This window comes from Anopheles aquasalis, chromosome 3, assembly GCF_943734665.1.
Source record: "Anopheles aquasalis chromosome 3, idAnoAquaMG_Q_19, whole genome shotgun sequence".
In the NCBI taxonomy this organism is placed as follows: Eukaryota; Metazoa; Arthropoda; class Insecta; order Diptera; family Culicidae; genus Anopheles; species Anopheles aquasalis.
In genome coordinates this window covers 63,246,049-63,267,009 of record NC_064878.1, presented here as the reverse complement: position 1 = coordinate 63,267,009, position 20,961 = coordinate 63,246,049, and the positions used below count along the sequence as shown (strand labels likewise).

At 51.2% G+C, this 20,961-nt stretch overlaps 1 protein-coding gene across 1 annotated transcript in view; it reads left to right on the top strand.

The window, feature by feature from the left end:
• Positions 1-20,961, top strand: part of LOC126578468 (mucin-5AC) — a 50,788-nt gene that overhangs the window by 26,779 nt on the left and 3,048 nt on the right. The window contains exon 4 of the mRNA XM_050241059.1: positions 19,610-20,961. This exon is cut by the window's right edge and continues 1,225 nt beyond it. Within this exon, the coding sequence (XP_050097016.1) occupies positions 19,610-20,961 (1,352 nt within the window). The remainder of the gene's footprint in view (positions 1-19,609) is intronic.

The following is a 20,961-nucleotide window of genomic DNA, read 5'->3' as shown; positions in this document are numbered from 1 at the left end:
TTCCACGGTAGCGCCACAAACCGTTCGTTCGTTCGTTCGTTCGTTCGTCTTTGGTTGGTCGTAATTTATCCAAATGAACTCCACTGCCACCACCACCGCTGCCAGTGTTTTGCGGCCAATCAGGAGGCATGCATCGGCCAGGCGACTTGCGTTGCTTTGTGCTGCTGGAAAGGTAGCAGCACTAGAAGACACCAAGATTGTGGGCTAATTATTGGAATTAGTTTTAATAAGAGCGAGCCCCTCCTGCTCGGCACGGCTATGCAACTTTGCTGGCTTTGGGATTCAATTAGTGTTCCGCTAAACGGTTGATCTGTGTGTATTTGACCTTTTTACCATTTTCTTACACCCCAGGCCCAGGCTGGGCACAGGAGCTTGGACCATTTTCAGTGGCAAACCAATCGCCAACTGGAGGGAGGAGGGGGGATCCAATTTTCCCGTCAATTCTTGGTCCATTCAGAGCACGCCGCTGCTGCCGCTGTTGCAGGAACAAACGAAACTGGACCACCAGTTGGGACGGTAATTACTGGCATGCCGTGCTCTGGCCCTAGAGATTAGTGATTCCTGTTTAGTTTTCGGTTACCCAAAGGGGAAATGAGTCTTTAACGGAACAGTCATGGTGGTCGCGGTGGTCGCCTCGATACTGACAAGGGCCACCTTCTGGTTCCACAGCGTGTCCTCCTTTTTGGCCGTCGATCGGTGGCCACAGATGGCTGATCGCTACTTCGAGCTGTGACGATGGCTACCGGCGACGGACGGTTAGATTCGAGTCGCTCGCCAGTCGCGATGCCAAAATTGATGCCCAGACCATCAGACCTTCGGATTCCGACGGAACTCTACACAAAAACACAAACCAAACGCCTAGAGCGCGCGGACAGTTTGTTCGAAGGACAGGCATCGGCGATCGGCAAGCGAAGGAAGGAATCAATTATGCAAGCTGGTCTCGTGGTCGCGGTCGCCGATCGGTGGTTTCAAACCATATCAAAACAACGGCGGTCCGGACCACGACGCAGAGGTTATGCCGCTCCGGTCGGACGTGCTATCTTTCTGACAGCTAAACTACCGCCGATAGAGAGGGCCTGAGGGGTCCAAAAATGTGTTCGCGATCGCATCGCGCGGACGAGTGGCCTCCACCGAAAGCGTCAACGTTGTCGCGTCGTTTGAAACAGCATTTTTGTTGCTGTATTCGGTGTTGTGGTGTCTTTGGTACTCCACAATTATGGTCAGGCAATCGAAGGACGCTCGAGGACACTAAGGTCGAAGGATTGATCGTCGTCGTTGGTACTGCCAAAAACCTGCAGGCGACCGACACTTAATCGTACGCAGTTTGTACGCTCAATTAATAACCATTTGCTAAGCAAATCGACCAGGGATGGCGTGTTTCGGTTTGTGGCTGTTAGTCTCAACAAGCCGGCATTGATCAAAAGAAATGTTTGATGCTTTGACAGCCAATTGCCTTTGGGCTGTTTCGAATATTATACTTAGACGAATCTGCGCTCTCTCTCTCTCTCTCTCTCTCTCTCTGGGGTAAATTAGTGAGGTTATGAGGACACAAAACCAACCAACCATCACCAAAAGCGATTTCAAATTCTCAAAATGGAAAAGGACACAATGGCGGATTTCACCGAAAAAAAAAACCCTCGTCAACACCTCTGCACCGGGTTGCAGGAACTGCACACAGCCCACACAACCCGGCAGGTGGATTGCGTGGCCACTGTCATCGTCATCCATTTTGTCACATTGTGCCGGCGATCGCTGGAATGTATATCTAATTAATTTGCTTCATTGCACTCCCGGTGTGCGGTAGCGAAAGCTGCAGCAACTCCGCCACTATCTCTAGCCAACGGCGGTCTTAGATTGGCTGCAGATTGGAACGCAGTGCCCGGCATTGCACCGACCGGTACGATCGCGCACTCCCGCAATCATGATGCAAATTGACAACCTGCGGGCCCTCCCTTTTACACGAGCTAAATTATTCATCAAACGAATCGCTTTGATTAGCTGCCATACCACGCCACGCCACGCCACGCTACCGACGGAACAGGTGAGATGGAAGCCGTTCCAAGGACGCGATCGCTCAGCGAGAAACCGAACGAGAAAGCGCCCGCGACTGCGACTGCGCCTTGCGTGGGTGCTGTTTGCAGATTTACCGCGCAGGTCAATTAGCTCATAAACAGCTCCACAGCAGTGGACGGACGGACGGACGGATGGACGCGACGCAGCAAATGCCAGCCAAACACCCTCGTGGTGCTGGATCTGGAGCTGCCAGACTCACCAGAATGCCAACTGCGAAAGATCAATCGTCAACGATCGTTGCTGTAATGACTGTAACCGGGGGGGAGGCGTCCGCCTTCTCGTTAGCTTGTGAGGTCTATTAGAGGTACCAGGACACCTTGCCACGATCGAGTGTCCGCGATGGCGTCATGTCAAACAGGTACACATGCTGTACACACGCTGTGCACCCGGGAATCGTGATAATCCGGAGCCGGTGCTGGTGCTGGTGCTGGTTTGGTAATTGTGATCCCAACACGATCACACCTAGGTTCTCACGATTGCCCTTTGGGCTCTCCCCCTAGAGACCGGGCTAAACAAAGTGTTGAAAGCGAAACCAAACCGATGCTGCGATGGCGATGATGACGACGTCACCTGGCCGAAAGGCTTGAACACGCTTCCGCTTCATTAGACTCATAGAAGTGCCACAAGAAGTGCCTGATGGTGTGCAAGGCCTGTCGACCACCACATGCATGCCACTTTTGATCGTCCTGATGCTTGACTGGATCGTCGGATGATTAATCGGCTTAATTGCGAACCGATCGCGCTCACTCTCTGTCCGTTTTCTCGCGATCACGATCAGCTGTCGTCCTTCGGTTGCGGTTGCTACTCCACCCAGGGCTGGCACACACCCTGGAGCACGAGGATCGAATGGTTTGGGGTGCAACTAAGTCGCAAAGCGAGTATCGTGGGAGCCGCCAGCAATCCAGATTAGAAGTCGTCATGGGCTTTATGTTCGTAACGTGATGACGCGCTGTTACCGTCATTCCGGACCGCAAAACTCGTTCAATGACGCTGTAGCTTTCCCCTGTCTTGCACGGCCCCGGATGTTCGAAACATTCTAATTTTCCCCTCACAATTTTCCTTCTCTTCTGCAGGTAAGAAATGGAGCCTCTTTCGGCGCATCCTCGCCATCACCTGCATCTCCCGGGGCGTAAGTGTCGGTAAACGGGGTGGTGGTTCGAAATCAGGGCCAGAGCACTCATCATCATCAGCATCATGGAGCAATCAACGAACTGAATGCGGCTGCCAGACCGTGTCTTTTCGACTTCCTTACATTTCACTTCGGTGGTGAAGGTGAGATGGACACGCCGGCACACCTTCACGCCCGCCCGCCTATTATCGTAATCACCTTCGCCACCTTGATTGTTGTTATTTTTGGCGGTGGCCCACGGTGGCCTCCGTTGTGGGCTTGGTCTTTGGGTTTCGGATGCTTTTCCGCTTCCTTTCACTTTCCACAGTGCTCCAGTGGAGTTCACTGTTATATCAGCATCCGAAATGGTCACCTTCTGTGGGAGAAGCATAAAAAAGGAAGCAAAGCCGGGGGGTGTGCGGCTCATTACAGGCGGAGAATCAGACGCCAGCGCCTGAGATGAGACTGATTCGTTCCAGTCATCATCAGGTTAGTCGGCATCGCGCCGTGGAACATTTGTTTGCTGTCCGCGCGCCTTCTCTTTCCCCTTCTGCAGCTCCCTGCTGGCAGCTTCCTAATTCGGCAGCACTGGCCCCCCGGTTGGGTCAGAGGTCTTGTCTGGCGTGTCGAAAGACCGCGAAAGAGTGCTCGACTATCGCGATCATGGTCCGAATACTGAACCGAAACACTGAAAAGTGAAACAACTTTCGGCACTTTCCGGATAAGATCGCGATCGCGGTGGCACTCAACGCGGCATTCCTGAGAGGTGCACTGAGGTCTAAGGTGCTCCAAGTGATGCTCGGGACTGGCGGCGGTCATTAATTGCGTCACAAGGTGGCCGAGGAGCCCTTAAAACGCATAAATGAGTTCAGTGAGTCACTTGTGAGGTTGGGAGGTTTGTTTTTCTTCCTTTTAAACCGACCACGAGACGGAGGTTGATGCGATTGCAATCAGCATACAGCAAGCGGTGACAAGGGTGCGATTGGTGTTGATTGAATTTATCTCGTGCGGTTCATCGGATCATCATCCACGGCGCTGCACGTGGTTTTGGCGCGTGACGCCGCGTGTCATTAAACGTAAATCACGAATTATGCGCCACCACCGACGACGTGTGCGGTATTCATCCATCCACGTTTTTTGAGCACGGCGCAGAAAAGAATATGGATGTTATGCTGCCGCATTGAGTATTGTAATTATTTTTTCGGACAAAGCGTTGTGTTTGCGAAAGAGATCTTGTCTCTTGATTGTAAATAAAGCAATCTACTTATTATAGGAACAGGAATACGGATCATCACCATCTTTGGTGCTCTGTGAAGAAATATACATAATAATGAGCATGATGCATGTTCGCGCCAACATAATCCATTTAACCTTTAACCATCGCAACGCTTGCTTGACTCGCCTCACGGTCAACCAGCCAACAGTCATTATCGCGACGCGACTCATGCACATTGACACAAGGCAAAGAAGAACCATCGCACAAGACAGTCAGGGCCATCCACAGAGTGTGCCATCTTCATTCTCGATGGGCTTTCCGGGCTCCGGTCGGACACACCTTCATCCGGTCGCCCGGGCGGATTCTGTGTGATCGAGTGCACTTGAGCGTCAGCCTCGTTTGGCTTCAATTAGCATTGAATGGCACCAGATTGGAAGGTCAACTGAACGGCTAGGAAGCGCTGGTGGTTGACAAGACAATTTGCAAGAAAGCGAGGCGTGCGCACGCGTGGGTCGATGCATCATCTTTCAACGTCACTGTCGCTGCCTCCCTCTTCTAGGCGGCCAGCCAGGGGTGTTTGGGAGAAATTCGAGTAAATGATTTATGAAGTGAAGCGACGCACGCTCGCGCTCGGATGTCGCGCTATGCATACAGATTGGCCATTCAGCCGCGACAGTCTTCTCCTCTTCGCATCATCATCATCATCTTCCTTCGTTCAAGTGCGTCTCTGGCATTCCTTATACGGTGGACCGGGCCGTTCGTTCGGTGACGTCCTCTACAGAATGACACAAAAATGGACATTCAAGTGGCCCTTTTTTCCTTGCTCCACCGTGGGCCATCGCGTGACGCCATGTAGCCAGTCAGCGTCGTCATCATTGTCGAAGGGCCAGCAGATGTTTTTTTTTTCACTGCGGCGTGATCAGTCGGATTTGGAGTCGTCTTCCAGCGCAGCTGCGAATCCCCGATTGATGATTGCATATTGATCCGGTCACGAAAAGCGAAGAGTGGTGATGGCACGGATAGATATCGGCGATCTGGCGAGCTGTGAACGGCGCCTTGGTCCAAGGCAACAATCCGGCGATCGTGAGTACAAACTGCGCACTGCCATCCCGTTTGACGTTATCAATTCTAATGGAACGAGGCCACTGAGGGCCCCTGAGGGGCCACACTGTGGCCCCAACCTCTTCAAAAGTTGGTCAGGGTGCTATTGAGGGGTTCGTCGCTTGGTGTTGAAGTCGTTTGTTCTTACGAAGCCACGCAAAGGGGCTATTCAACGAGCGGTTCGGTTTCGTTTGTGGTAATAATTTGTCAAATCAATGAGCCTTAAAAAAACACACATAAAAACACACAATCACACATACACACCAACACTAAAACATTATTTTTCGAAGAGCTGTTTTTCGCACAAAACACTGCCGACCGATGAGCTAACCAAACAACTTAAAATTCCTTTGCCCATCGATAAATTGGACGCCTTACTGGCAGCTTACTCGTCTGCGCTGCGCCACGGATGATTGATTCCTTTCCCGAGAGGACGCATCAAGCGCACCGTTACGCCACAAGCGACTCGCTGCTCGCGCAATTCCGCGTCGCTCCCCAAACAATCGCCCCGAATCGATGGCCAAAAATACAGACGACGCAGCACATGCCATAATCGCGCCTATCGATAATCGTTTGTTAATCGCAAGCGAGGGACTTGCGTTGGCCGATCTGGCCGTCGCGAGCATTTGCTCAACATCCTCTCGCTCGCAACAACCACAGGAGTGGTGCGGCTCTCTCTATCTGGCCGGCCGGTTGGTTAAACGGCTCCCAGCGCGCGGCAACTCTTATGTCAGTGAAAGTCCAAACATGAAGCTTCACCGCTTTTCGTCATCTTGGTGCGACCTAGCGCGAGCTCCAAGTCAAGCGGCCAAGTCCAAGCGGGGACCGGGCGTTTTGAAAGATCATCTCATCCGTATGACCGGCGAGACGTCCGTGACTGATGGGTTCGAAAAGGCAGGGAGGGACGGTGGACAGTGTAACGTAACTGTTGTAGCCCCAAACAATGGTAGCCCTAATTACGGGTCCGTGTCTTCTGCTTGAGACCAGGAGGCGTCGTCGTCTTTGGCGTCGTCGCCGTCGTGGTGCCAGAGTTTACCAAGAGCTGCAGAGAGTTGTGACAGCATCAGCAGCTTCGGCTTCTGCTCCGGTTGACCGTTTGGTAGCGTGGCCTACTGTACCAACGACCACGACGCCTACTGAGGTAATTAGTGTTCGAAGAACCGCTTGACTTAGTGAGCTTTGAGTGAGCGATCTCAATGAGAATAGAAATTCTAAACGTGATCGTCCCCCTTTGTGGGTGGCCAACAAATGGTTCGTTTGCATAAATATGTAACGTGATTTGTGCAAGAACGCTCAATCTTCAGCCCACCACCTGTGAAAAGAACAATGGCACACACGCAACGGGATCAATATCACGATTTTATGCCAACAATCGCTGGTGCATCGCTTAAAGGAGACCCTAGCAGGAGAAGGAGAAGGAGCTTTTTGTGGATTTTTATGTGCGCGAAATGGTTTTCCTGGAAATTATGAGCCACGAATATGGAAATGTGCGAGCGCGTGGGATGTCAATTCGATCCCGATGCCACGGATTCGGGTTTCTCTCGCGCGCCCGTTTCAGTCTCCGTCTCCCATTCCCGGGGCATGTCGGGTGAGCGCACGTGCGCCACCGAAGTGAAATCTAATTAAAAATTCAAACTCCTGCTGCCGTCGCGCACAAACAACATTCCATTTCGTTCGTTTCGGATTTGGAGCTCTCGTTACGATTCAGTTCCGTTTTTGGTCACCGACGTCGTTCCATCGGTGCTTCACAGCCCAAGGGGTAAGGTAAGGTTGATAGCAAGTGACGAGATGGATGAAACTGCCAAGTATGGCGGTCGCCCGCTCCAAAAACCTTAGCTAAGATCGCGCGCGAACGAACGAATTTGTCTCGCGGCCGAAGTGACTCAACGTTATCGTCTGGCGGACGTCTTCTGCTGCAGCCATCGTTCGCTATTCTGTGCCATCTCTCAGCTGGCAGCTAATGGCACTTGTTAATGGTTTCGCGTCGTGGAGCAAGCAAGAGCACTAGCATTGCTTGCCAGCCAGCCAGCCAGCATAGATAGTTCGTCTTTATTGTTGCCAAAAGACACTCGAAAAAAAAGATAGAGAAAAAAACATCAAAAGCCACTCAAGTACAGGGTCTACAGGCTTTTCGAACCACAACAACACACACCCTATAGTGCCAGTGGTTGACATGCGTGCAAAGTAACGACCTCTCAACCGGGGAGAGGTAAACGAAACAAAACGAATCGTTTAAGGGTTTAAGACGGACGGACGGAAGGCACGGAACAGAGTCGACCGTAGCCTTCTTCTGGTAGCATAACACATTGCCGGGAGGGGGAACTGAGGGCACACAGCACTAAACGCAGTCTCTTAATGGTGGCCACAGAGTTTGTGTGTTACGACGACGATTCGTCTTCAAGTCGCTTCAGGCCGCTGGTCTGTGCTCCCGGAGTCTTTCTCTCTTTTCACATGGAAAACACTTTTCTTGCGATCATACAGTCGAAATGCAAATGTTTACGCTCTCTCCTTCACTTTATCTTTTCACCACGGGCGTGTGTGTCTTTTTCGATCGCTCTTTATCGCTCTGATTACTCTCTCTCTCTCTCTGCAGCTTTGTGGTTCGATGATTTGTTTGCGTTCATTTTTGTTTTTCGGAATTTGATGGATGAAGCCAACACTCTGGTTGGCTTTTTGGCATTCAAATGCGATGCTAATACAACGTCCCATTGCTGAATGTAAGAATCATACCAACGGATCATCGGTTGCTCGCTTGCAGCTTTGTTCGCATTTGTACTTTCACCAAACAACCAACGACGACGAAAAGCCCTCTCGCGCGATCACTTGCCCATGCTTCTTGTAACCAAACACCTTCAATTCAGGTGAATCCAAAAGGCAACAGGCAACAGTTTGCTTGCCCATATCCTGCCTGCCTGGCCCTCCCTCTGGAAAACCGGATCCACGCTCCTGCCGGTCACGACCCGATGCGATCGCTTCCAGAAGCTCGTTCATCGTGACATGCACCCAACCCCCCCCCCCCCCCCCTTTAAGCGTTGGGAGAAAGTAACCTTTAGCCTTAAGTGGCTCCATACACCAGAGACTGTGCCTGGTGCTGGTACTCTCGATGGTTTCGTCTTCACAAATCGGTTACCGACTGCCTGCATGATTCGATGCTGGAGCCCAGTAAATGCCACCTCTCGTGGGCTCGTTTGGGACGAGCGAACTCCCTTAATCCACGAAAATAAGACGCGACTCACGACACACACGCCGTACGTTTGTTTCACTTTCATTTCATTGGCTTTTCGGGCGGGGGAAGAGGAGTATTCTGCCGTCGTTGCGTTATGCAATCGAAAAGATATTGCTCCAAGATGCACTCAACGGGGACTCTGGGGCGAATGGGCATCTTCGTGGTGTAGTCCTCTCTTCGAGTCTGTCGCCAGAAACACACAACGGGGGCCCAGTGTCAGTGGCCCCTCGGAAGAAGGGCTCGGTTTGGCATTTGTTTTCGGCGTTTAGGAGGACGTGGGAATCGAAAGGTCGGCTTACGTGTGTTACGTGGCCACTGGGGGCCGTTTGAAGATCCCATTTCGAAGAAGAGCCTATTTGGCCATCGATCGAGGTTCGAAGTGCGATCGATACATCCTCTTGATTGCCACAAAGCATGAAGCCTCTCTCTCTCTCTTTTTGGAGAGAGAAATGCCTTCGAGAGCTAATCGATCATCCACTTTAAGATCACGATGATACAACCTGTCATCCAGCTGCCCTCAAACCAGATCGGCGCTTGCTAAGTGAACCGGTATGCCTCATCGTCATCCGGTTGTCATATTAGGGAATGACGATCACCGTTCACATTTCCGCTGCTACTGCTGCAGCTGCTCCGGAAGTTCACGATCTTGCGAGACCATTGCTCTCCGCACCATTTCTGGCTCGGTTTGCTCCATCTGTCACACCGTGGGAGAAAGTTGTGTGCACACATGCGCGCGCTCGTGCGTACTCGCTCGTTGTGCCAGCCTAAAGCAGCCAAGTTTTTTTTTTTTGGGTGAAATCTGGTTCGAGAAAAGCGGTACAGAGAACGCGGAACGAAAGCGGAACTCAAACGAAATTCAACACCACCACCGCGGTCGTGCCCAATCGATTGCAAACGATTACCGCGTGCCTGGCCGGGCTATGCAAACGGGGCACAAAAAAATGGCGCGGAACAACGCGGACACGACTCTCCGGGGGGAGTTATGATCGACTGGAATTCCCTTTTTCGCTGGGCAAAGCTGCTCAAAGCTACACAGAAGATAGTGGCCACATCAAATGTGCAGCAGCAGCACAATCGCATCGCATCGCATCTCATCATCAGCGAAGCTCGTGATGCTCATGCGCTGGTGCTGCTGCTGCTGCTGCTGCTCATGAGCGCTCATGGGCAAATTGTGGCCGCTTTCGATGGTGATGTATGTAATTTCGATAAAATTTCATTAATGACGGTCATTATCGGGACCGCTCATCGCGTGTTTTCCTTTCCTCTCTCCCATTTTTTTTGTTATTACTGCTTTCGTCCGCCTTCCCGTCCCTTTTGTGGCGTACTCGATCGTGGTGGAAGGCTGGTGGTTGGGGATGTGAAATTGTTTTTTTTTCTCCATCTTTTTCTCGCTTCCCCAACCAAGCGGCCGTCCGATTTGCGGTTGATTAATCGGCCGTCGGCGGTAAGGTCAGTTTCAAGGTGGATAAATGAAATTAGAATAATTTTTGGAGATGCCCACTGGGTGCAGAGAGGTGCATAATGATCGTGAGTGAGTTGGATTTGAAGAAACTCGGTTTTTGGTAGGTTCGTCGCTTACCCATGCGTTGCTGTGTTTTATTGTGAGAATCCTATTTTTCACTCATTTTACTTCATTTTGTTGAAGAAGAATTGTCTCATGGAATTTAGAATTCATTTTGTGAATAATTTTTAGCATAAAATGCTTTGAAACGAACAGAACGAACGATTCTGCTACTAAAGACTACAATGCTTAAGCGACGAACCTCTTTTAAAATGAGTTTCTTTTAAATCGAATTGTTTACGATTAAAATGCACTTCTGCGCTTAGCGTTAAAACATAAAACATTAAAAATAGCATTTAACTTTTGTTCCAATGGGGCATTAAAGCTCGAAAGCCAATATCCGGATGCAGTCCCTTCCCAACAAAGAGACTGCATAGTAGCGATCATAAATGAAACTGGAGCAACAGTTGCTGTACTCTTGCGGCGTTGTGGCGACAGAATCCAGTTAACCTGCCTTCCCGGTGAGCCCATTGCAATGACAAAAAACCGTTAAACAATAACAGTAACTAACATCCACAGCTGCGACAAAGATCGCTCAGACAGAGAGAAGGAGAGAGAGAAAGGTTGGGGCGCTGCGACGCGACGTTGTGAAGTGAAACTTCGTCGTGGGAAAAGTTGCCATCGAATCGATTCCGTTCCATTTCGTTCCGCACGCCATTGGGAACCACCGGGACCGAGCAAACGCTCCATATACCTCATCAACCTCATCGGCCAGCCAGCCAACTAGCCAGCCAGTGTCTCCGGGAGGTTGTATGTAATAATGTGGTACTGACGTGTGTAGCGGCGTACCGATGATGAACTAACTCCCCGCTTTTCCACCTCAATACCGAGACCCAGCGAGTGTCTCGACAAACATCTGTTCCAGCGAGCGGCGGGGAGTCCAAGATGGAGATGGTCATAGCCAGTCAGTCTCGTAAGGGCTTTTGCGGGCCCTCGAGCGATGGAGATGCAAACTTTACGTCGATGCTCAATGCTTAGACCGTGGACCGCGGACCTGGGAGACTTCAATATTGCTCGTCTAAGCGAACGCGGCGAACCTGCCGGTGAACCGTTGGTTGAATGGAGCAAAAGACTTGGAAACTTCCAAAGAAGCGCCCCAAGGAAGCGAGCTAGACAGAGAAAGAGAGAGAATGGTATGGGAAAATTTAATTTACCTCCCAAGACCTGTGTTTATTCTGCAAGATTCGGGCTGCGCACACGGGACACGGTAACGAGCCGATGCCTCACGCTGTGGACGTCCAACGGTGCATCGATCGCGATCTAGCCCTCTCTCTCTCTCTCTGCAGGAGGCGGGTGTGTGGAGCGACCGATTGGTGAATTAATATACGGCACACCATCGGCACACTCGGTGCGATCTGACTTGATGCTGCTAAAGATGAGTTTATGTAACCAGCGCCACCGCGACTGGCTGGCTCGCGAGAGGGATTCTTGGGCAACTCGCCAGTCCACCGACAACGAGTGCAGGTTTTTCCTCTGCTGGTGCTGGTGGATTTGGAGGGGAATTTGCTGGGCGCGGGGCAGTATGTGGGGGTCAAAGGGCCCGAAGATCACGAAGAATGATCACTCGAGTGTGTCGCCGCAGCAATGGAGCAACGCAATGTGAGGTGTCGTCTTGAGGTCGCAGAACGTACACTTCGAGCGATCGTTGGTGGGGGGGTTGGATTATGCAAGCCATTCAGAGGCGCCTCATCATTAGAATTGTTCGATTCACCACACAAGGGCCGGTGCTTAGAGAGTTGTTGCAGGTTTGTGGAAGAGAATGTTGCTTGCGTACCTAACGGTCAGTATAGAAGATCAGATGTGAGTTGTATTCGCGTACTAGGTACGTATTGTGTATTTGTTGAGAGAGGTAGCTTTGGACATTTTAAACATTCAAGATTTAAGTACTTAAAATGTGAAGAAACATACAAAATTGGATCGTATTTAACGAAACGTTCTTCAAATGTTAGTCAAATTCTGCTCTCTTCCGCAATGATTCAAATATCTTCAAAACATTGTGCTCCATAAATAGAAACCTTCATTTATGGCCATTGTGACTATAATTATTCTTAATATATTCTTAATTTTCTCGAAAAATAATTGGTGAACAGGGTTTGAATATTAATAACAAGGAAGCAACTCAGAAGGGCAGATGAGCTCTTGAACTCAAAAAAGGATAGAAAACAAGCGTTAATCATGAGCGAATAGACATTCACGATGTCTTTGTCATACAAATTCTCTCTCAAATAGGTCACAAAAATCGTACAAACTACCTTAGAAGAATAGTCAATAGACAGTGAAGCGTGAAATATCATAAATTTCAAACAATCGAAACCGGTAACCTGTGAAACTGGAAACAAACTTGTCACTTCCCTGAGCCACCGACGTCCAGCGTCGCTTCCGTCTGCCCTGCTGCACTAATTAGACAAAAATTGGACCACCTCTCCACCGCATACCACATGCGACATTGACCGTTAACCGGGGCTCCGCATCGCCTGCTCACCGAGAGATCAGCGCCAACGCAAAGGCATCGGCGGTGGCGGTGACAGGCTGGCGCTGCGTCTGCGGATCTGCTGGAAATTGGCAAACTTTCGTTCCGTTGACCCCCTTTCGCGCGAGATCGAGAGGGGCCACCACCATATGGCACGCCAGTCCGGTGCGGTCGGCCACACACATCCCCGGATCTGACCCACTGATCTTGATGGTTCTGATGCCCGCTACTCTGCGCTGCTCTGCTCCGTTGCGCCGCGTCCCTGTTTTCGCTTGGCTCCGTGTTTCGCATTTTTCGTTCCGAAATCACGAACCGGTTCCATAACCCCGATCGGAGCCGCCCCCGTCATCCGTGTGCGCGTTGGTGTGAGTCGATTAGTTTTACTTTCCTTCGGCAACGAGACAGCGAGGTGACAGTTTGGCCGTAAGGGATTGGTTCGAGAAATTTAAATGTTTCCCTTTTGGTACCGGGCTGACTGGTGCGTGATCGTTTCACTTCTGTTTTAAGCCCTGCAAGCACGCCATCTTTCGCACTCACGCTTTGCACCGGACGTGTCGTCACTTCCCCCCCTGGGGCGAGTACCGATGGCAAATGCATTTAGATGCAACAGTACAAACACAATAATGGGTGTGAGAAATCATTACCAACCTCACGCCTAAATGCAATTCCTCCTGCATCACCGCAATCGACTCAATCGGAGGAAGATAATCTACTTCGACTCCGGCACCGGTGGTCCGCTTCGTTGCTACCCAATCGAGCTGCCGCGATCTCTCGCGAGGTTCCGTCATCGCCTTCCTCTTTCGCTGAAATAATTTGTTGCTAAATTTTTTAAACACTAACCTCACCGTGCTGCGCCATCATCGTCAGGGGCATAAATCGCAAAACACCGTGACTTCCTTGCCGCGATATGTAATCAAAAATGCTTGATGCTAATGGCATCGCGGCATCTACACGCAGCGGCCACGTCTTTCATTAGCCACTAATGTCTACCATCAGCAGCGGCAGCATTAGAGGGTTGCAATTGGCTACTCCTCTGCGGCCTCAGCGGCAGTGCTAGAGGCCACATCAATCAATGGATCGTGGGATTTCAACAACAAACATTTTATTTAATATAATAAATTAAGCATCCATCTCGGACATTTTTTTGGACTTGTAGTGAAATGTGCGTTGATGTAACGCTTGACAGCAGCGTACAGTGGCTTTTCCTACCGACGTTTATCTTCTCGAACGGTGACGATCGCTTGGAAAATTAAAGTGTATAAAGCAGCCTCAAGCGGCGATCATGCGCGACGCGCTAACCTCAATCTTCTCGATCGAATTAGTTCAAAGCGATCCTCTCGACCAAAACGAGAGTCCCCGGGGAGGAAACACATTAATCTAATTTATAAGACACTCGTTACCATGTTGCACGATCACGCAGTAGCAGAAAAAAAAAACAACCGAAGAAGTCGAAAAAGAAGAAACAGAAATCGATCCAAACATAATGGACACCAAACAGAGCCCGAAATTGAGATCAATCTCACGTGCAGGCATGTCGTGTAGTAGTGCAATTGGTGGTGACCTTTCGCGCGATCCAGGGACCGATCAAACAGTGTGTGCGGTCAAGCGGGGAGCGGGGAGATCACGCCTAAATGCGTGGCCTCGTGCGATCGCGATCGACTTCATGATGCATCACGAGGGCAGCGGACTCTTTCATCATCGGCATCATCATGATCACCACACCAAGAGGCTCGCACACCAACAGTTCAGTCCAGCTGTCCAGCTTCACTGACAGAGAGGCGAATGGAGGGGACCAATTTGTCATACTTACGGTGATCATTGATCGGTTGTTGCATAGATCTATGCTGATGCCGAATGCCAACAGAGCACCCAAGTGATCGAAATGCTCACCGGATGTTCAGCGACGGGCGACCACCCCGTGGGGAATGTCGGCCATTTTTGGGCTTGAAATCGAACTTCAATGCCTGGAGCATTGGCATAAATCTGTTTCCTCGAGCTCGTAGCTCTTGTTGTCCCAAAAAAAGCCAAACAATCGAAAAAGGGCATTCGGTCGGTGATTAGATCTAACGAATCGCTCTGAGTCTGAGGCCAAAGGAGTTTTTTTGGTACCTTTATGGCCATTGCTTTCACTCCTGCTCGAAGGCAGCATTAACGAGGATCAAAAGCTCTACAAAGCTGAGTCCAAATGCTATGACACCTCTCACAACGGGCTGGGCAAGCAGTTCCTTCGTGTGCTCCCTAATATTTCACCTCAACACCATCAATAATGTTGCGCAGAGTGTTCGACTGCCTGTTTGTGTCTATTCCTACCTAATGTCGCGCTATCATATCGACCCAGCGAACGCGTGACAGCCGGTAACTCCCGGCATTGGGCATCGTTTGCGTAACGTAATTTATACTAATGCGTCCGGCCGAAAAGAAAGGCGAGCATCGCAACGCACTCAAGCTGGAGTTGGAGCTGTCGCTGGTCAAACAGCCCGCCTCAACAAAAGTGTGACGCATAAAACCTCCTGAGTTCACTTGACGTCTCTCGGCGCTATGTCAACCCAGACCCAGACGGTCCGATCCGGATCCGATGTCGTAACACGTTACGCTGATAACTGATATTACCAACCCCTGGGCGCACCCTCAGAAAACACCACCTTCCAACAACAAACAGCTGCTGCTGCTGCTGCTGCTGCTGCTGCCGATTCGTCATTCGGAAGACGGAAGGTTTGCAGACGAAAGAGTGGAGCTAAAGGGAGAGGTCGCAAATTGAGGAAGCAAACGCGATGGCGATGGGTGTGGTAGACCGTGGTGGACCTCCAACTCTGCGACCTCTTCGGCACCGTGAGCAACTATGCTTCCTGTCTAATTACGATGTTAGCGCATGTTGGCACCACCACCACCGCCCGTACCGTCGTACTACGATCTCAGGCAACGATCAGCGATCGGTACTCGCGCACAAGCATAAAGGCTCGGTTAAAATGGCAAAGCGCGAGACGAGGCGTGGCGTAGCAATTGCATAGAATGCGGAGGGGCAACCGGTGGTGGTACATCCGTTGCATACGACCAGGGCGTGCATTGTGTGCTGTGGCGTAAGGCGCACACGACAGAGTGGCAGAGTGAGACCTCCTAGAATGCCGTTGACTTGGCGGAGATTTCGACGCTGGCGGTGAGTTATGGCAGGCGAATGCGCCACGTTTCGATTGTCGCGATCGTGCATGCGTGCGTGCATGTGTGTGTGCCCATGGGACTTTGAGTCAGACGGAAACGGTGTCTTTCCTCCTCACAACCAAACCCCGTCGCGTGCATACGCACCTCGCACAATTCTGCAAACTCGTGCCCGAGCCAAGTCGATTGTTTTTTGTCCAGGGCAAGTGAGTTTGCGATTTCCATTCCGCGAGCCCTCGCTCCCTCTCTCTCTCTCTATTAGCCCTTGTACTTATCTCGTTTACAGGGTGGTGCATGTGAGAGGTGCTGCATAGTGGGAGTGTGATTGTGATTATGTGCCGCCAATCATTTGATTCCTGCCATCGAATTCCATTGTTCTGGCAACAAGCTAGAAGGTTGAATGGAGGGAGAGTGGCAGTTGCTGGCAGTTTTAAGATGAATTTGTGAGCTAGGTATCATTCTTCTGTAGTCCAAGAACAAACGATAAGCATTTTTTTCATTATTTGATTTTTTTATATATAAACATTGTAAGCAACATACAGCTTTTGGTAACTTTAAATTTTACAGTGACTGTTTTTAAAATACTTCAAGCAATTCCAGTACTTTGAACAGTTTTTATTGAGAACTTTGTTGAGTAAAATTACTTCAGCTTCTTTGTTTGATATTAAGGATGTAATTACAAATTCGATCTCGTCATTTATTGCCTTCGATTAGTCACTAAACTATTTTGTTATCTATTCCCTGTATTAAAAATCCGTTACTTCCTCCATTTGCTATCGATTTAGCACCCCTAAGTACCGACATACCATCCACCAAGATGTGCGAGTGTGATAAACGTCCAGCAAGACTCCTGCAAAGAGGATTCCTGCGTTCCAACCAACCACTACCGCTGTCAGTGGCCACACGTGGTCGCGACATGGCAACATTCTTCCCGGTAGTAAAACAAATTAATTTTCCCATTCGACAACCATCACCCGCGTGACCATCATTACCGTTCCGCGCGATCCAATCGCATAACGCATTGATCCTGGGATCCTCTCCCCCGGGGTGGGGGTTGCACCCCGTGTGTTCCGCTATCTCTCTAATCGTACGAGCACCCGGTCGTATGGGTGCCATCGGTTGCATTACCACATCGTAACCACATACCGACACCGCACTTTCTGCAAAAAAAAACCACGAACCAGCCAGTGAGCGGAGCGCAGTGAAAACATGCGCGAGCGAGATGTTCGACCTGGATGGACACCGGCTACCAGCACGCGGCTGGGACTCATCTGGTCGCATGCAAACGGAGGTTTCTATTTGCACCGTCATCGCACTGAAAAGTGCAGCCAGGGAACCCCCTAGGAGAGTTGTGGACGATGACAGTAGCACGCTGCACGCTAGCAGCAGCCCAGGACATGAGCTGGAACGCTAGAGAGCTGCTGGTGCTGCTGGTGCCGGGCCATTACATAAGGAGAAGCGCATGAGAAAGCTCCCAGCGCGGGTTCAGTTCGCGGGATCGCATATCGCGGATCACTGGTCTGGGAACCCGAAAAGACTGGACGACAGCGTGGCGTGGCGATGGCGGGTAGTGCGTGCGAACCGCTTGCGTAAGGGACACACGCGGAGCGCTAGAAGCGCATATCTGCGCCAAGCCTAGTGCTGGAACGAGGTGGAGAAGGGTGCAAAGCAGACAAATCAACCACCACTTACGTTTTCATTTGTCCACGGTCCGGTCCCCTCCCTGGTTCACCGACGGGTTGACAGATTGATGAGAACGGCTCTATGCTATGCGCTGGTTGCTGCTGCCTGCTGCAAGATCGACTGCACTTCTTGGAGGCTTTCACCCAACCGGTTGCTGTAGGGCAGGAAGTGCAACGCGCCCCTCCTTTCCTCTCCTTCTCTCTCTGCGTGGTGCGTGGTCGGATGGTAATGCTCGCGACAAAGTGGTTAAGTAATTTTTCATCCAGTAAATGCGTCACCATCCCTTTAGTGAGTGTCTCCTGTCCTATGCTCACTCCTGTAAAGAGTTCGATGTAAATGATCTCGCTCGCTTTATGTGTGTATTTCATTCGTAATTGATAATGCTGGCGCTGGGACTAGGGACATGCACATTCACCGAATGAACGGAGTAATTGATGAGGGACCACGTTGCGTTGGACGATCTTGATCACTCCATCTACGGGATTCGCTTACTCGCTGCTGCTACTGCCGGGCTTGTAGTGACACTGACCAGATTGTGCACTCAAGGCGAGCGACTTCTCGCCACTTCCGGGGGTCATCTTCATTCGCCTCCTCGATCATCACACAGCGGTTAATGGGCACGATAAGACAAGCTTGCGTCACGCTCAGAACGCGTACTAGGAGGTTATGTGTTCCAAAGGATGACGTTCCACGCCAACTTCGATCATCATTAGCCCGTGTATCCTCCGGTGTCGTGGAAGGTCACAAAGCTCACATGTCAGACTCTTCTTGGAGCAGCAAGAACCTGGATAGCACTGCACCGTCAAAAGTCCATTAGGCACGATGCCTGGCGCGACTCCAAAGGCAATCGCGACGCGATTCTTGAATCCTTCCTTCGCGCTGAAGCTCCTAAAAGGCCATCCACGGAGAACGTGGCGATGCGGGCGATTCCTTGTCCTAATCATTAGACACTCTTTACGAGCTTGACCATTGACCTGTGGCCAGAGCAGAGCGGGTGCTATGGCACGCAGAGGGGCTTACCGTGAGAAAGCCATCCTCGCTAAGCAATTATCGGCCGGTCGGTGGTCTGTACAGCGTGCAGAGCGTGCAGGTCAAGCCGTTCATGGCCGCTGGTACGGTATGCTTCGCCGGTATGCAGCCCCTGACACTGTTCCTAGCCCTGTTATTAGATTGATTTTGGCCACGACGTGATACCGGTGTGACGTCAAGACGCGTCCAACGCGCGCCTTTGTGCGCATCATCTTTTCATGTTCATGATGTTTTGCATAATTTCGCATTCTCCTCCAAGCGTTAGACAATGATTACCAACGACGAGAGGCTCCGGGCTGCTTGCTTGTGTGCCACAGATCAATCAGCTTCTTTCTGGGATACGTTTTCGGGGTTAATCGGTGTCTGTTGGCCTTCACAAATACACACCAGGCACGCGAGTCCAGCATTGAGTAGCAGCATTGTAGCAAAAGGCTAGTCACGGGTGCGGATTCGATTTGATCGAATGTTGCGCTTATGTTTGGCGCAGCAGTTTGCAATCAGCAAGGGGGTCAGCGTGCAATTGGCTTACCGACAGCGCCAGCGGTCCCCAATTACCCCATCAAAGCGACGACGCCACGACGCGAGTTGAGTGACACTTTTCGTCTCGCAAAAGGGAGGAAGTGTGCTTACCCAATCGCAACGGCGAGCATGCGAACATATCGCGGCATGACTGCGCCGCCGATGATCGATTCGTTGCAGCTTAATAGACCGCCCGCTGCCATCGCGGTGGTAAGGTTTGATCGATCGATCGATCATGCCGGTCGATCGTCTATCGATCGTGGCCATCGCGGGATGAAAAATGATTCTCCTCCCAGCGGGGAATGCAAATGGCGCTCCGGCCAGGCCGGACGGCCGTTCCGGCATCAAACAATCCGAACTTGATTGACTTGCGGGATCAACTCCCCGGGGAAAGGGGGGCGGGGGGGGGGGGGGGGGTCTGGTGGCGCTCTAATGTCTTACTCAATGGTTTGTCTGGTTTCTGATTACAGGAACGACCAGCTCCCCGGTCACAACATCACCGACGATGACGACGTCGGCGGCAACAATGACGAAGCGAAGGATGACTAATCGGGACAATAAGCTGATGTCGGTGCTGCAGGCACGCCGGACCGCACTGACCCGTGACCGGTGGCGCAAGGAGTATCACCACCCGTCGTCTACTCATCGCCAGGAGCAGCAGGAGCAGCAGCAACAGCAACAGCAACAGCAACAACAGTCATCAGATCCGGTCGCTGGCAATCTGATCGAAGATAGTAGTACGCCCGAATCGAACCTTAACCTGGTACAGGGTGGAAGAGGACTGTCGGTGGTCAGTCCTGCCGATGAGTTCCTCGATACGGACGAATCGATCCATGGGATGTACGTGGTGAACCCTCGCACTGGCAAAATTGCACTGCAACAAACCGGCGGTAGCATCAAACTGGCCAAAGAGACGAACAATTTCATCGCGATCATGCCACCGCCGGGGTCATCGACCAAGCTTAGCTCAGCGAAAGTGCCCTCCACGACAACAACGACAACGTCAGCAACAACAACAACAACGACGTCAACGGTCTTCCCTGGCCGTGTGGCCTACGGTGGCTACCAGGAAGCTCGCGGCAAACGAATGCGCGATCGCAAAACGTTCCCACAATCGACGGAAAAGTCTGTCGAGGAGAGTGATCTCATCCCATACCAGTACTTTGGCCAGAAGCTGATCCCTGGACCAAAACCAATCCACGTGCCCGGTGCACGTCGTACGCATCTCTACAAACCGACGCGGCCAGTGGAGGAACAGTTGATCGAGGTGGTAGAGATGGTACCAGCGCCACCGGTTCCGGTTCCGGTGAAGCAAGCATCTGGTACGGTTGAAAAGAGTAAATTCTGGTCAAATCGATATCCAACGCGGAATGTGGTGGCACACAACAGTAACCTTTACCTGAGGCGAACTACCAGCACGACGACAAGTACGACAACGACGACGACGAGTACAGTTGGTCCCAGAACGGAAGCAGTCGGTGCCGATGCGCTCGCCAACTCCATGATCGCGTTCAGCAATCTCTCCGATGGTGATGCAGCAGATGAGAAGCAGGTGTTCTCTCGGAGCGCCAACTACACGACTCAACAGCAGCTCATCAACAAGACGGAACTGGAACCGACCACAACGACAACCACAACGACAACAACGACGACGACACCAGCTAGTGTACCGGCGGCAGAGCTACCGAGTAATCACAGGCCAGCCCCGACAGAGTACCAACCAGGGCGCTACAATCCAGCCGGCCTTAGTTCGAAGCTCATCATCAACTACCCGGATGATGCCACACCGGAAGATTTCTACCGTCCGCTGAATACTTTCGAG